Here is a 15,067-nt window from a genome sequence, read left to right as displayed (position 1 = left end):
AGTTTGGTAAACTTTTTTATTCTCTTCTTTTTCTGTTTTTCTTTTTAATTTCTAGTTTTTTTCTTTGTTCAGGCTCCACGGGCATGAGATAGGTATCCACATTCTCCTGACCGAAGATGTGGACAAGCTGCCGAAGAAGACACCGCTCGGCCCCAGAAAAAACCATGTCTCATTCCATGTCTAACCCGAACTGCTTTTTTCTGGGATAATTATATTCTATATACAAAATGTTTCACTAATGTTTCATGTTAACTTAAAACATTTTGTATCAATTTTAAACATTGGTGCAATTACACCGATTTTTCTTCTTCTCATTTTGTACTCCCTATTTAATAGTTGTGTTTTTTTATGCACCAGTGTGAGGACTTGGAGGCAGCCGGTCAGAGGTTGGTCGCACTAGGCATCGATACAGTGCGACAAACCGAAGCCGGAGTGGTGGTGCAGCAGATCTTCTTCCATGAGCCGAATGGTACATGGTTGAGATCTGTAGCTACACCAACCTCCCGGTGGTGCCGATCTAGCCATTCTTGTTTCCCGATGGTGCTGATTCTAGTTGTCCCTAATAGTATATCGCTTTCTCAATATCTTTAATTACAATATCAAGATTTGTGGTCTTTCTGTAACTGCCCCTATTATATTATTTTAAGGATCTAATTGATTTGAAAGATGTTTTCTCAATATCTTTAGTTACAAACTTTAATTATAATATCAAGATTTGTGGCCTTTCTGGAATCGCCCCTATTATATTATTTTAAGGATCTAATTGATTTGAAAATTTTGGGTTAAAAAATTACGAAGCAAAAAGATCAAATCAATACACTTATTTTGAGTCATTCTCATGGAGATTCACATGAACGATTTCTTCTCACAATTAGAGCATCCACAATAGGTAGGGCCAATGTTTTAAACTGCGAACTGGTAGACAATTCGGTCCGATTAAGTCCTAAAAGCCGCCAACAAGTTAAGCCAGTGTGAACCAGTGAAACCGACTGGTCTAACCAGTTGGACCGGGAACCGATTTTTTCATTTTCAAAATATTTTATAAAACCTCTTCATGCAAGGATTTGAACTCATAATCTCTCCTCTAGATATCAGCACCTCCTCCATTCCACAACAAGGCCTTGATGGAATATAATGAACATTAACTAGTATTTTAATACATACATGAAATTCTATACACCCAATTACTCAAACTAATAAAATAATTCATTTTAATTATATATTCTATAAATAATTGTTAATTATATAATATATCTTAAATTTTAATCATTATATATCTTAAATTTTAATCATACGTACTAGTAACTAATTTTAATGTTACTTTTATAAGATATAGTATCATTCATATTTTTTTACATATTATTAGTTATAGTTTACTAATTACTAAATATTACTATTTTTTTAGAGTACATTTTTATTTAAACTACCTAAAAATTCTTCTTAATATTATAATATGAACTTTATCTACTTTTCTACATATAATATTATATTTCATCTACTCTAATTAATAATTTATGTATTTAATTATATTTACTAATAAAAAAATTATTCAATTTTAAAATAGTGAAACACAATCACCAAGAAATAGAAATTGTAATTACACATTTTTATTAAAATAAATATGGGCCGACCACAGCGGCCCATTTAGAAGCCCACGTTATGCTCTCTCTCCTCGGTGTCTCTCTCTGCACAAATCGACACTGCAAATAAGCTCAGTTTCCCTCTCTACAATCGGAGCTGTTTCCGGCCGCGGAACCTCCCCCCTACTCCAAATATCAGAGGAATTGGAGTGTTGAAGGCTTTTTAGTAGGAAGCTGCACACACACGCACTCAGATGAGTATATGGAATTACGTGGTGACAGCGCACAAGCCTACCAACGTCACGCATTCGTGCGTCGGCAATTTCACCAGCCCGCAGGAGCTCAATCTTATAATTGCGTAAGTTTGAGGGGAATGTGAAGTTCGATTGTTTATCTACGGGAATTTGTGGCAGAAGTTTGAAATGCTGGTGATTGAATTCTGTTTGCAGGAAATGCACTCGGATAGAGATTCATTTGCTCTCGCCTCAAGGCTTACAGGTATAGCGGTCAAGTTAGATTAGGCGTTTAGTGTGAGAATGAGTGATGTTTTTCTTCATAATTTGATTAGATAAGAAGTTTCAATTGCACGAGACCTTGAATTAGAAGTACATGTTACGTTTCCCTTTCTGATTTTTAGTGAAAATTCCAAATGATGGGGAATGAGGAGTCACAGTGAGTTAGGGATGATGGAGAGGGAATCAAGCTTTGACCTTATCTATATTTAGTCTTTAGTTTGGGGTGAGACTTTAGGAAGTCTTAGAAGTGCAGGTCGTTCCAACCTATTGAAAATTGAAATGATTTCTACTTGGACTTTGTGAAGCATGTCTTTAGAGGTATTTTGCTCATGTTTCGCAGCCTATGTTGGATGTGCCGATATATGGGAGAATTGCCACGCTCGAGCTTTTTCGCCCACATGTGAGTACCCCTTCACTGGTTACTGCTCCATCTGAGAAAAACTCATGCAATTTTGTTACATCCTTTCATATACTTTATCATGAAATTAAGAGAAGTGCCATCTTAAGACTTTTAAAATCAACAGGGAGAAACACAAGATCTCCTTTTCATAGCTACAGAAAGATATAAATTCTGCGTTTTGCAATGGGACGCAGAGACTGGCGAGGTTATCACAAGGTATGATCTTGTTAGTTTAATAAACCTTATTTTTATGTGGTCATATGCTGTATACACTTCTCAGTTAGGTATGATCCTGTTAGTTTAATAAACCTTATTTTTCTTGTTTTACATGATCTCATTTCAATCATTATATTTTCTGGCTTGGCTAGCTTGCACACATGATTCCAAACTTACTCTTTTTGTTGGGTTGGCTTCCATTTCTAAAACAGGGCCATGGGTGATGTTTCTGATCGGATTGGTCGACCCACAGATAATGGACAGGTACTTTCTTCTATGGTCTTGATCTCACATTGTTTGGTTCAGAATATATAGCCAGTCCATGACTTATTTATTGCGTTTCTTGTAGATTGGAATAGTTGATCCAGATTGCAGGTTGATTGGTCTTCATCTATATGATGGGTTGTTCAAGGTATTGATCATCCTGCTGTATAAATCTTATTTCTCTTTTTGTAACTTTTGGAGTGTTCAAAACTGAAACTTTTAATAGTATTCCAGTTGATTTGAACCTCTGTTTTATTTTGTTTTTAGGTCATCCCATTTGATACTAAAGGCCAACTCAAAGAGGCATTTAATATCAGGTGCATTTTTTTCCATTAGTTGAATTTAGTAACCTACCTATTTGGAACGTGAGGTGGAGCCTTTTTTGGTAAGGGTAAAGGCTGTAGTTACCACAAACTCATACAACTGACAATGCACAATACGAATGCAATATCAAACACAGCAAATTAAATGTTCACTACGTTTTTAAAGAACCAACTCATTACTCACTGACATTGCAATAGGAAATGAGAACCCACCCACCAGATGTTCTACACAATAACTGAAAGACAAACTCAAAGAGAAACAATCCCCACGCAAGGACCACGGTGCGCACACTGTCCCAACTAATTTCTCCAAAAGATATCCTCCTTCTAACTATCGGATGTTATAAATAAGAGTACACAGAAGACTTTACTACCAACAGTACTCTCAACAAATAACAATAAACAATTCAATTCAAACAATACGAATGACTCCACTTCACACTTGCATCTTCAAGACTCCACCCTAAGACAATCTTGGCAATTCTTTGACAATCCTATCCTCACAGTTGAAGATGAGATATCTCACTGCACTCACTCAGCTCGGTCGTCATCGACCTCGTCATCTCTCAGACTATCCCCAAACACCTTAAGATGGCCACATTTGTACACCTTCCACAAGCCACATGTATCATTTTGTGTTTCATATATTGTTTTGCTTAAATTTCATTTTTGTCATTTGAAGATAGCCCATTAATTAGGATCATCTTTTTATTGTGATATTTTAATATTTAGGTGGCTTTTGATTAACATGTCTAATGTACATGTAATTTATATGTTGATTCTTCAGGCTCGAGGAGCTTCAGGTTTTAGATATCAAGTTTCTGTATGGTTGCCCTAAGCCGACCATTGTTGTACTTTACCAGGTATATTTTTATTTTTGACTAAGTAGTAAGTAATACTCCCTCCGTCCCAGATTAAGAGTCACTTTTTGCTATAAAAGTCCGTCCCAGTTTAAGAGTCACTTTTAGAATTTTCCATATTTGGTCATACAATTTTACCCCATTCTTCTTCAAATTTACATAAAAATGCCATTATTTACATTAAAATAAATCAAAACAAAAATCAAAAGTCAAAAGGGACCCACCTTCAACCAACTCCACTATCTCACTTCATTTATTACACACTCTACCATCTCACTTCATTTATTACACACTCCACCATCTCACTTCATTTATTACACACTTCAACTCTTTCTTAAAATCCGAGCCATAACAATAAGTGACTCCAAATGTGGGACGGAGGGAGTAATAGCTAGTGTTTTATCATGTCTTGGTGTTTTCCTCACATCAAGGTATATGGAGTATGCCTAAACCATGGTAGCTGCCATAATATGTGGTGTATCTTACACATTTGATCAATCCTTTCTTATAGATTTTATATGTGGTCTACTCTAGTGTATGTTATCTACATCTATCAGCAATTAAGCATTTTATGATTTTTTTTATGGGAGGTGCTTCATGGCAGCACTAAGATATTTCCAACTAATGTACCCTTTACATTGTCAATCTCTTGCTTATATATGTGTCTGAGTAAGAATTTGACATAGAGCCTTTATGGATTATGTGGTTAATCTTTTCTTTGTTATCTTTTGTAAATTTGTTTGTACTTGGTGATGGTGTAGACTTTTGACCTAACACACATGATCTTGGCCTTCAATAACTGTTGCATGACGAGCAGGATAACAAGGATGCTCGTCACATTAAAACATATGAAGTTAATTTGAAGGATAAAGATTTTGTTGAAGGTCCATGGTCTCAAAACAATCTCGACAATGGGGCAGATTTGTTAATCCCAGTGCCACCTCCTCTCTGTGGTGTCCTCATTATCGGTGAAGAAACAATCGTGTATAGCAGTGCCCAGGCTTTCAAAGCTATCCCAATTAGACCTGTAAGCTGTATTTATCACATGCTAGTTCTATACAAGCGCATTTATGTCTTTTACTGACTTTTGTTTATCCTAAAAGTCTATTACAAGAGCCTATGGAAGGGTTGATGCAGACGGTTCACGCTATTTATTGGGAGATCATAATGGGCTTTTGCATCTACTTGTTATAACTCATGAAAAGGAGAAGTAAGTTTCTTCTACCATTTTATTCTCAGATAAGCATGTCATCTTTTACTTCGGGCTTTGTGTTTATATACAACTCTTTGACAGCCTCTGATATTTTGTCTGTTTTTTTTTTTTTTGTGACTTACTAGAGTAACCGGACTCAAAATTGAGCTCTTGGGGGAAACATCTATTGCATCGTCCATATCATATCTTGATAATGCCGTTGTTTTTGTTGGCTCAAGTTATGGAGATTCACAGGTTTAAATATGCTTCTCATTTTATCTATCTAATGGCGTATATTTTCTTGGAACTGAATATGTGGAGACTTGTTATTAGCTACTGAGATTGTGGATATCATTGTCCATGCTACATGTTTAAATTTCAGTATCATTGGCTTTAAATTTTGTCTATGTAAACCACTCCTACTTTTGGCCAATCCAAGTATGTTTTTCTGATCCATCCTTTTCTAGAAGATATCAAGTGTAGCCTTGCTATTGTTCATCAGATAGCCCTTTTTATACTTTTGTTTGGTTTTGCTTATCTCAAGAAAGTTCTCTTCTCCCAATTTATTAGAGGTGTGTTGGCAAACTGGGATTTCCTTGAGAAATCACATTTGATTTTATAGCATCTTAATAAAATGGTATCTTGATTCTTGCATTACTTGATTTCTAGTGAAGATTACCAAGTTCTGGACTTGGCTTGAATAATCTGACTAAATAATTATGGCTACTGCTCTCACTGTGAGTCTGGCGCCTTCTATGTCATATTCCTATTATGCTGGAGTTTTAATATATATATTTTTCATATTCCAGCTCATAAAGCTTAATCTTCAACCGGATGCAAAAGGTTCTTATGTGGAAGTTCTTGAAAGATATGTCAATTTGGGGCCAATTGTTGATTTCTGCGTGGTTGACTTGGAAAGGCAAGGCCAAGGTCAAGTTGTAACTTGCTCAGGTGCCTATAAGGATGGTTCTTTGCGCATTGTGCGAAATGGTATCGGAATAAATGAACAGGTAACTGTGGCAAAGTTCTCTTGCAAAAAATATATTTTCCGCCACGTTCTCATGTATTTTAAATTCAATATCATGCATAGGCATCTGTAGAGCTTCAAGGCATCAAAGGCATGTGGTCGCTGCGATCAGCTACTGATGATCCATATGATACTTTCTTAGTTGTCAGCTTTATCAATGAGACACGTATTTTGGCAATGAATATTGAGGATGAATTGGAGGAAACTGAGATTGAAGGTTTTTGTTCCAATGTACAGACACTGTTTTGTCATGATGCTGCATATGATCAACTTGTTCAGGTATGGTTAGTTCAGCATTCGTAATACTTCCATGGGCTTTCTATAATTTCATTAACAGAGTGCTTGGTGACCGTGCAGTATCTAAATCCTTAATATCATGATCATATCAAAGTATGGAATCTTGGTTTTATTTCAACAGCTCAAAGTTTTCTTCTTGCTTTTAAATAAACTTGGTTTAAGATTTGTGTTTAATTGCCTTAATTTGTTGCCACTTAATCCTAGGTGAGACTCAAGTACAATAAAGCAATTGCTGTTGTTGGTTTGTGCTTTTTTTAAGTGGGTGATTTTTATTTACAAAATCCTGGCATACACTTTATCCGAAACCTGCAACTTTCTCTTAAGAATTAGAACTCAAGGTTTAAGGATAGTACTTTCAGCTTTCGGTTTCTCCATAAAGCAGTTCAACATTGATTCATTAGCAAAGATTTACACTAGAAAGTGTATCACACAGGTTACTTCAAGTACAGTGAGACTAGTCAGTTCTACCACCAGAGAGCTTCGTAACGAATGGTTTGCTCCGGAAGGTTATTCAATCAATGTTGCCACAGCCAATGTCACTCAGGTATATTATTAATCACTAGCTATGTGACTAAATTTGATTTATCTGACAAGCTTACCACTGAGCCTTAGCATCGAATTAAGTTATCATTCATCAAAGTTACATGAGTGTATGTTTTTGCTTTGACAGGTTCTATTGGCTACTGGTGGTGGGCATTTGATTTATCTAGAAATTGGTGATGGTGTTCTAAGAGAAGTGAAACATATCCAGTTGGAGTACGACATCTCATGCCTGGACATCAATCCAATTGGTGATAACAAAAACTGCAGTCAACTAGCTGCAGTTGGAATGTGGACAGATATTAGTGTTAGGATATTTTCACTTCCAGACTTGAACCTTGTAACAAAGGAGCTTTTGGGAGGGGAGATCATTCCTCGTTCTGTACTTTTGTGTGCTTTTGAAGGGGTTAGTTGCATCTTAATTCTGTTAATTTCATAAATCATAATTAACATCACTTTAATTATGTGGGACTGATGGGCAGATTTGCCGCTTTCCAATTTCAGATATCTTATCTGTTATGTGCTCTTGGGGATGGACACCTGTTGAATTTTGTGTTGAATACCAGCAATGGCGAGCTGACAGACAGGAAGAAAGTTTCTTTAGGGACCCAACCAATTACACTGCGAACTTTCTCATCAAAGAATGCCACACATGTATTTGCTGCTTCTGATAGACCGACTGTCATCTATAGCAGTAACAAGAAATTGCTTTACAGCAATGTAAATCTGAAAGAAGTAAGTTATATGTGCCCCTTCAACACAGCTGCTTTCCCCGACAGGTACAATATCTGATCTTATATAATACTGTTTTCATAAAGGGTGTGAGTTGCAATTGAGAGACCTATGACTTCTTTCTTCTTGCTAGGGTATCATATTAGTTACAATTAGTGCTCTGAGAACAAAGTTTTTCTGTAACAGCCTTGCTATTGCTAAAGAGGGCGAACTAACAATTGGAACCATAGATGATATTCAAAAGCTTCACATACGCTCGATCCCACTTGGGGAGCATGCACGGCGTATATGTCATCAGGAACAAACACGGACATTTGCCATTTGTAGTTTAAAATATAACCAGTCAGCTGCAGATGACTCTGAAATGCACTTCGTCCGCCTGTTAGATGACCAGACATTCGACTTCATATCTACCTATCCACTGGATCAATTTGAATGTGGTTGTTCTGTCCTTAGCTGCTCATTCTCTGATGACCCTAATGTCTACTACTGCGTGGGGACTGCATATGTAATGCCGGAAGAAAATGAACCTACTAAGGTTATCTTTTACTCTTTTCAGCTGTGTCTGCCCAGAAGAATGTGCACTTGTATGTTTTTGGTGCATGTGCTTTCTCTCATTTTATTTTATTTTTCCTATCCCAAATCTTTCCCTGTGATTCATGAAAGTCACTTTGGATATGTTATGGTTGCTAACTTTTGTTTTGTTTTGTCAGGGTCGGGTTTTAGTTTTCACTGTAGAAGATGGAAAACTTCAACTAATTGCTGAGAAGGAAACCAAAGGCGCTGTTTATTCTCTTAATGCCTTCAACGGGAAACTGCTTGCGGCCATTAATCAAAAGATCCAGCTGTATAAGTGGATGCGGCGGGATGATGGCACTCATGAATTGCAATCTGAATGCGGACATCATGGCCACATACTTGCCCTTTATGTACAAACTAGAGGGGATTTCATTGTAGTTGGTGATCTGATGAAATCAATGTCGTTGCTGATTTACAAGGTCACTATTTTTAAATTCTAGATATTCACTTTACAGTTTTGTCTGACTTTCTGGGGTGCTGTTATACTCAGCATGAGGAGGGTGCTATCGAGGAGCGAGCTCGTGACTACAACGCCAATTGGATGTCAGCTGTCGAGATTCTGGACGATGACATTTACCTTGGAGCAGAGAATAATTTCAATCTCTTCACTGTCCGTAAAAACAGTGAAGGAGCAACTGACGAGGAGCGTGGGCGCCTCGAGGTTGTTGGCGAATACCATCTTGGCGAATTCGTCAACCGCTTCCGACACGGTTCACTAGTCATGCGTCTGCCAGATTCCGATGTTGGCCAAATCCCAACAGTCATATTCGGCACTGTCAATGGAGTGATCGGGGTCATTGCCTCTCTCCCCCATGATCAGTACGTCCTCTTGGAGAAGCTGCAGATGAATCTGCGGAAAGTGATCAAGGGCGTGGGGGGCCTCAGCCACGAGCAGTGGAGATCCTTCTACAACGAGAAGAAGACCGTTGAAGCTAAAAGCTACTTAGACGGAGATTTGATCGAATCATTCCTTGATCTCAACAGGAGTAAGATGGAGGAGATTTCAAAGTCGATGAATGTTCCCGTGGAAGAACTTATGAAGAGAGTGGAAGAGCTGACTAGGTTACATTAAACTCCATTCCTCCTTTCTGAAATCGCTTTATGTTCTATTTTGTGAGCTTGATATTGTATGAGTCTGTGTTCCTCGTGTATGCAGTTTAATACTTTTGCATTTTAGAGTTGTGTATATTTTTTTTATCTTTTTATTTTGCATGAAAACTGAAAAACGATTGTAACTGACTGTATCACTGTATGCATTCGTTTGTTCTTGAACTTTTTCTTGCACAAGCTCCTCATAATGTTAATTACCTATGAATTAAACACAAAATATTATTCTATTACCCGATGTCACTTCAATTATGTGTACATTAATAATGATATTAATATGCTATGAATAGGTGTGGCCTAAATACTCAGTTTTCTTTGATTGCCAAAGTCTGAAGATTAAATAAGTTTTTATTAGCATTATTAGAATATTCTGGCGGCTATCTTATGCTATATGGGCTTCAATGTTTAAAGTTTCAACTCTTTGATGGCCAGATTTTAATATAGGGGTAATATTTTAATAGACTAGTAGTAGTAGTTTATTATGTATATATAGTATTAGTATTAGATTATTCTGGATCTATATTTATTGACACTAGTAGATTATTGACTGCGGGTTATTGTAATCTTACTTCGGCTATTAGATTATTGAGCTATGTTTATTGACACTAATAATAGATTATTGAATGTGGGGTTATTTTCATCTTTCCTCCAATATAAGCAAAATTGCATAATACATCTCTTACTATAAGGTAATAAAACACTATACAATCACCGATTTCAATTTTTCTTCAAAATAGCTGCATAAATATTTCGAGTAACAAATAAAAAAAATATAGATATGTGTCATATGATAGGACTATGCTTGTTGTAATGAATCTGTAAAACTCAGAGGCCTCAACGCAAAAATATGGAGGTGTGGAGATGAGTTATGAACAATAACTTTAACTAGAGATTACAACTAAGCACCATCCTCCATTATTTCGGGTCTTGATACCTTTAGTTCCGACAGCAACTTCTCTATGATGGTCTTCAACGCAGGGGCGCTCACGCTGCATTTACCGTCATCAAAGCAAGACCTTCCTTCTTCAGCGGCTTTACATAGCTGGGGATCCAGAGGAACTTTCCCGAGGAAAGGAACACCCATGTCCATACACATTTTAGCTCCACCCCCAGCACTGGTATCAAACACTTCACTAAAAGCAACCAAATTTAACATTTCTGGAACGTTCTCTCTCATGTATTGAAGAACCCACTCCGTCATGTCTTTTTGTTCACCAGTTTCGGTTACATTAAGGAATTTGAGACCTGACAAGGGTTGGCATAGACCACTCATATTCTCAACAACTCCAAGAACCGGCAACCCCACCTTCTTGCAGAAACTCACTTCTTTCCTTACGTCAATAAGAGAAACCTGCTGAGGAGTAGTAACTATTACTGCCCCATCTATTCCAGTTGCTTGGAGAAACTGAACGATAGAAATATGCTCATCCGAGGTCCCAGGTGGTGCATCAACTACAAGAAAATCAAGATCCCCCCAGTAGACATCCTTTAGAAATTGCTTGATGATTCCATTCTTTCGAGGGCCTCTCCATATTACAGCCTCATCAGGATGAGGAAGCATGAACCCGATTGACATGACCCCAAGGTTGGACTCTACATAAACAGGGGACCATCCAAGGTTACTTTGGTGGATCTCTTGCCCTTCAAGACCGAGCATCTTTGGGATGCTTGGACCACATATATCGATATCGAGAAGGCCCACCTGGAAACCCATAGCTGCCAGGGAAAAAGATAACTGAGCTGAAACTGTGCTCTTACCAACACCACCCTTTCCAGACAAGACTAGTATTTTGTGTTTAACTGTTGCCATCCTTTCAATGATAGTGACCAAGTCTGCCAAGAAATGTAGTCAGATGTAACAGCACTAGCATAATTGCATGAAATTGTAAACGATCCAATGCAAGTATGCAACCACAAATTAATGAGCACTTATTCCATCAACAAAAACAGGGATGACTCTAAATGACTTCAGAGATAATTTACATCAATTGTATCCAAGATGCCATGAATTCGTCCCCGATAACCAAAGAAATTGTACTTTTACTCAAAGTCAGTGCTTCCCAGTAATACAGCAGCCGATCAAGTACAACATTCAGTGAGTATCCAATCCAAAGAGTACCAAATACATCAATTGCTCAATCATTAGAATGAATGCCAACACATACACCACCGGAACTCAAAAATTAATCTGATAGACATGAAAATATAGCAATCATTTCATTATCAGCAAAACGATTCAGAGAACTAAGTTACAAACTGAGTTTTAAACATTCCTATTAAAATGTTCACTCACGCAAACGAGGCAATTTCACAAGGGAAGCTTCAAGATTACAAATTTATCACATTCAAATTGATTGCAAAACACATATAAATAATTATCCTCAAATACGAGCAAACCACATCGAATAATTCGAGACCACAACAGTAATAATTGAAACCGACCTGGATCAGGTCCTTTGGGAGCAGTAGCACAAGCTTCCTGATTAGGGCACCCAGCGCAAGCGTCGGATTTTCCAGCCGATTCAGACTGTGTTCCTGGGCAATCTGTAATTCAAGGGGGAAATATAAGAATTTCAGCAGCTCAAAAATTTCACAATACTTTACGTTATACATACGTTCGTTGGCGTTTTCAGGTACTTCGTAGTCCCCGTTTTCCATGGTCGCGAGCTGCCGGAGAAGAGTTGTTGCCAAGTTGGAGTAGTATTTCGGTGCAAAGATTTGGTAGAGAGAGAAAGTGAATAAACTATTAAAACCCTAGAGAGAGAAGATGGCTGCCAAAGTCCAACTTTTCTTTTTCTCTTCTTTTGGGAAAGAAAGTGGATTTGTGTTCTTTTGTCAGTTTTTCAACTCTTAAAGATTTAATAAAGTTATGATTGAGAATTATTTCAAAAACTTTTTGATGAAATTACTATGACATGTGATAGTCAAAATCATACTCCTACATAGATAAATTAAATAATATACACTATGTATGAATAATATGACGTCGATTGATTTTTAAACAATATACGTATTTTTCTAACTTGTATAATTGCAAAATAAAATCAAATTTTTTATAGCTTTTTACTAATTGATTTTTAAAGAATTTAATCAAATTTTAAATATTTATTAGCGATTTTCCTTCTTAAAAAAAAATAATGAGTAAAGTGAAAAAATATACTCCTACTCATATGAGTAATATTTGTAGCTTTCCCAAAAATAACAAACTTCAAGTATCCAAAGAGTAGTGAGGCGGATTATAAATTCATTTTCTAGCCAAGTGTTTTATTTGGACATATTTAGACTATATGAATAATGAGTCGCACGGTGAATTCGACACGATCATATCAACAACACAAGAAGAGGACGAGATGAGTTGTTGATGGACATTGGGTTATCGTGGTTTATTTCAGGACATGAGATCTTATCCATCATAAAGGCTATCCGCATCCTTGTCTCTTATCCGTCTCTTAATCGTCTTATCCCTTAATTATTCATTGGCCCATTGTACTTTTCAGCCCTTCTCTTAACTAAGAGACAACACTTGCATCCCTCCATTTCTTAACCATCTCATTCCTTAACTATTTATTCAATTTCATTTTTTTTATTTCCAACAAATTCAATTAATATTTCATTGAAATATTAAATTAAGACTAATAATTCATTAAATCATTAAAAACCACAAAAATTACAACATCCAAAAATACGAAAAATACATAATTGAAATCCTATGGAGTATTTTTAATTTTTTAATTTTCAAATTTTATTACAATATTGAAAAATACAAAAATAAAAAATTACAATATTTTTATTTATTTAATTTTCGAATTTTCCTGATTTTTTAAAAAAAAAAAAAACAAAAAAAAATATTTTAAACGGATATAAACGACGCTCACTCGCAGGCCGGCGAGTAGGCGTCACGCACGAACCGGAGCACGCTATGTCGCCAAGGCGCGTGGCGAGCTGTCTCGTGCCCAGCCCCTTCCGCGTGAGACACGGGACGAGATGGAGGTTGCAACGCGGTCTCGTTGCCGTCTCGTCTCGGCGGGACGAGATAGGGACGACGACGAGCCGCGCTGCTGATGCTCTAATTAGTGAAAGCGTGAGGAGTTGCTTCACAAAAATAGAAAAAATCAATTTTAACGCCTAATTAACTAGGCTTTTTTAGGACAATGACATGAAGTCAGGCGGAATGCAGAGTCGGGCGATGCCAACAATAAAGTGAAGTGACAAAAATGCCCTTATAGGCCTGACGGCGTTTTATTCTAAAAAACATCATTCGTGGTGCAAGAATCTCAAATGTTAGAGACTAATGGTGCAGTTCACTCAAATTTTAAATTACAAAATACTTCTTCGGTTCCAACTAAGTTGAATCAAAACTTTTGGACACGAGAAATTAAGAAATTGTGTAAAAGTAAAATAAATGAGTAAAGTAAAAATAGAAAAGATAAAAAGAAAGTAAAATAAGAAATGAAAAATAAATTAATATTTTATTTTCTATAAAAAAATGACTCAATTTAGTCGCGACAGAACTATCTTAGTGTATTATATTCTAATTTGACCAAAACCTATTTTCCTTAAGAGTGTCCACTATAGGCGAGCCGTAATGGCTGCCAAGGAGACGGCGGCACCTCAGCTCCCTATAGCGCTGGACAAGTCCAGACGCAGCAGTGGCTAGAACGGGGGCGGGCCGAGCACTCGGTGGTGGTGGGAGAAGGGCTTGTCCACTATTGCACTCTAACAAACTAAAAAAGTCATAGCCTCTTAGAATGGGGGTTGCCACGCCAGTTGACCAACCAACACGTTGAAGCCTATGTTTGTGTAACACAATCTTAAATTTTTAGCAAATATGTAAGTAGGAGTCACATCTGAGCAAATGTGTAAGTAGGAATAGTAGTACTATTATTATTATCTATAGTCAACAAATCTGACATCAAAATCATTGATATCAATTTTCCTTGACTTCAGTTGTCTCCATCAAAATAACTCCTTATTAGAAGTGAAAATAACTTTATTTTTATTTTAATTCTCTGTTTACATAACATGCCAAATAAGAGTATTACATAAAAATTTTATGCGGCTCATGGAAAAGATCATATTCATTGTTCATTGAAACAGAAAGAATATAGTAAGTATTTTATATTTGAGTGATTGTGGGCATGCATTACTATTAGCCTTTACATATATTATTAACAAGGTAATTGCAGTGTAATTACATGATACTTTATATATATAAGTGATAAAGACAATTTAAATCAAGATATAGGATCTTGGATAGTTAGCTTAAAATTATGATATGTACTGGTAATTAAATTCATATAATTTGTAGGAGTACTATATATTTTTGAAGTTGAGATAATGAGATTTATTTGCATGTCCAAATCTTGTACTCCTAGTAATTGAAATAACACACGTGTATCTATGAAGATCCTCAAAACATCCCTTTTCTTCACTTT

The 15,067-nt window shown here is 36.5% G+C and overlaps 2 protein-coding genes across 2 annotated transcripts; one reads left to right on the top strand and one right to left on the bottom strand.

Annotated features, from left to right (window-relative positions):
* The first annotated feature begins 1,677 nt into the window (after window positions 1-1,677).
* On the top strand, window positions 1,678-9,797 carry LOC125188609 (DNA damage-binding protein 1). The gene is made up of 19 exons (XM_048085554.1): window positions 1,678-1,938; window positions 2,030-2,078; window positions 2,436-2,495; window positions 2,620-2,711; window positions 2,924-2,975; window positions 3,061-3,123; window positions 3,243-3,292; window positions 4,086-4,161; window positions 4,976-5,185; window positions 5,262-5,368; window positions 5,497-5,605; window positions 6,160-6,360; window positions 6,441-6,656; window positions 7,108-7,218; window positions 7,345-7,620; window positions 7,719-7,993; window positions 8,133-8,484; window positions 8,660-8,944; window positions 9,016-9,797. The coding sequence occupies exons 1-19, from the start codon at window positions 1,835-1,837 to the stop codon at window positions 9,595-9,597; spliced, it is 3,270 nt and encodes a 1,089-aa protein (XP_047941511.1). The 5' UTR covers window positions 1,678-1,834; the 3' UTR covers window positions 9,598-9,797.
* A 597-nt stretch (window positions 9,798-10,394) lies between these two features.
* Window positions 10,395-12,444, bottom strand: LOC125186043 (cytosolic Fe-S cluster assembly factor NBP35-like). Its single transcript, XM_048082349.1, has 3 exons — window positions 12,248-12,444; window positions 12,075-12,176; window positions 10,395-11,465 (listed from the first exon to the last, which is right to left on the bottom strand). The coding sequence occupies exons 1-3, from the start codon at window positions 12,288-12,290 to the stop codon at window positions 10,531-10,533; spliced, it is 1,080 nt and encodes a 359-aa protein (XP_047938306.1). The 5' UTR covers window positions 12,291-12,444; the 3' UTR covers window positions 10,395-10,530.
* Window positions 12,445-15,067: the final 2,623 nt, after the last annotated feature.

This window comes from Salvia hispanica, chromosome 5, assembly GCF_023119035.1.
Source record: "Salvia hispanica cultivar TCC Black 2014 chromosome 5, UniMelb_Shisp_WGS_1.0, whole genome shotgun sequence".
NCBI lineage: Eukaryota > Viridiplantae > Streptophyta > Magnoliopsida > Lamiales > Lamiaceae > Salvia > Salvia hispanica.
The sequence above is the reverse complement of the archived record's forward strand: the minus strand, read 5'-3'. Positions and strand labels throughout refer to the sequence as shown.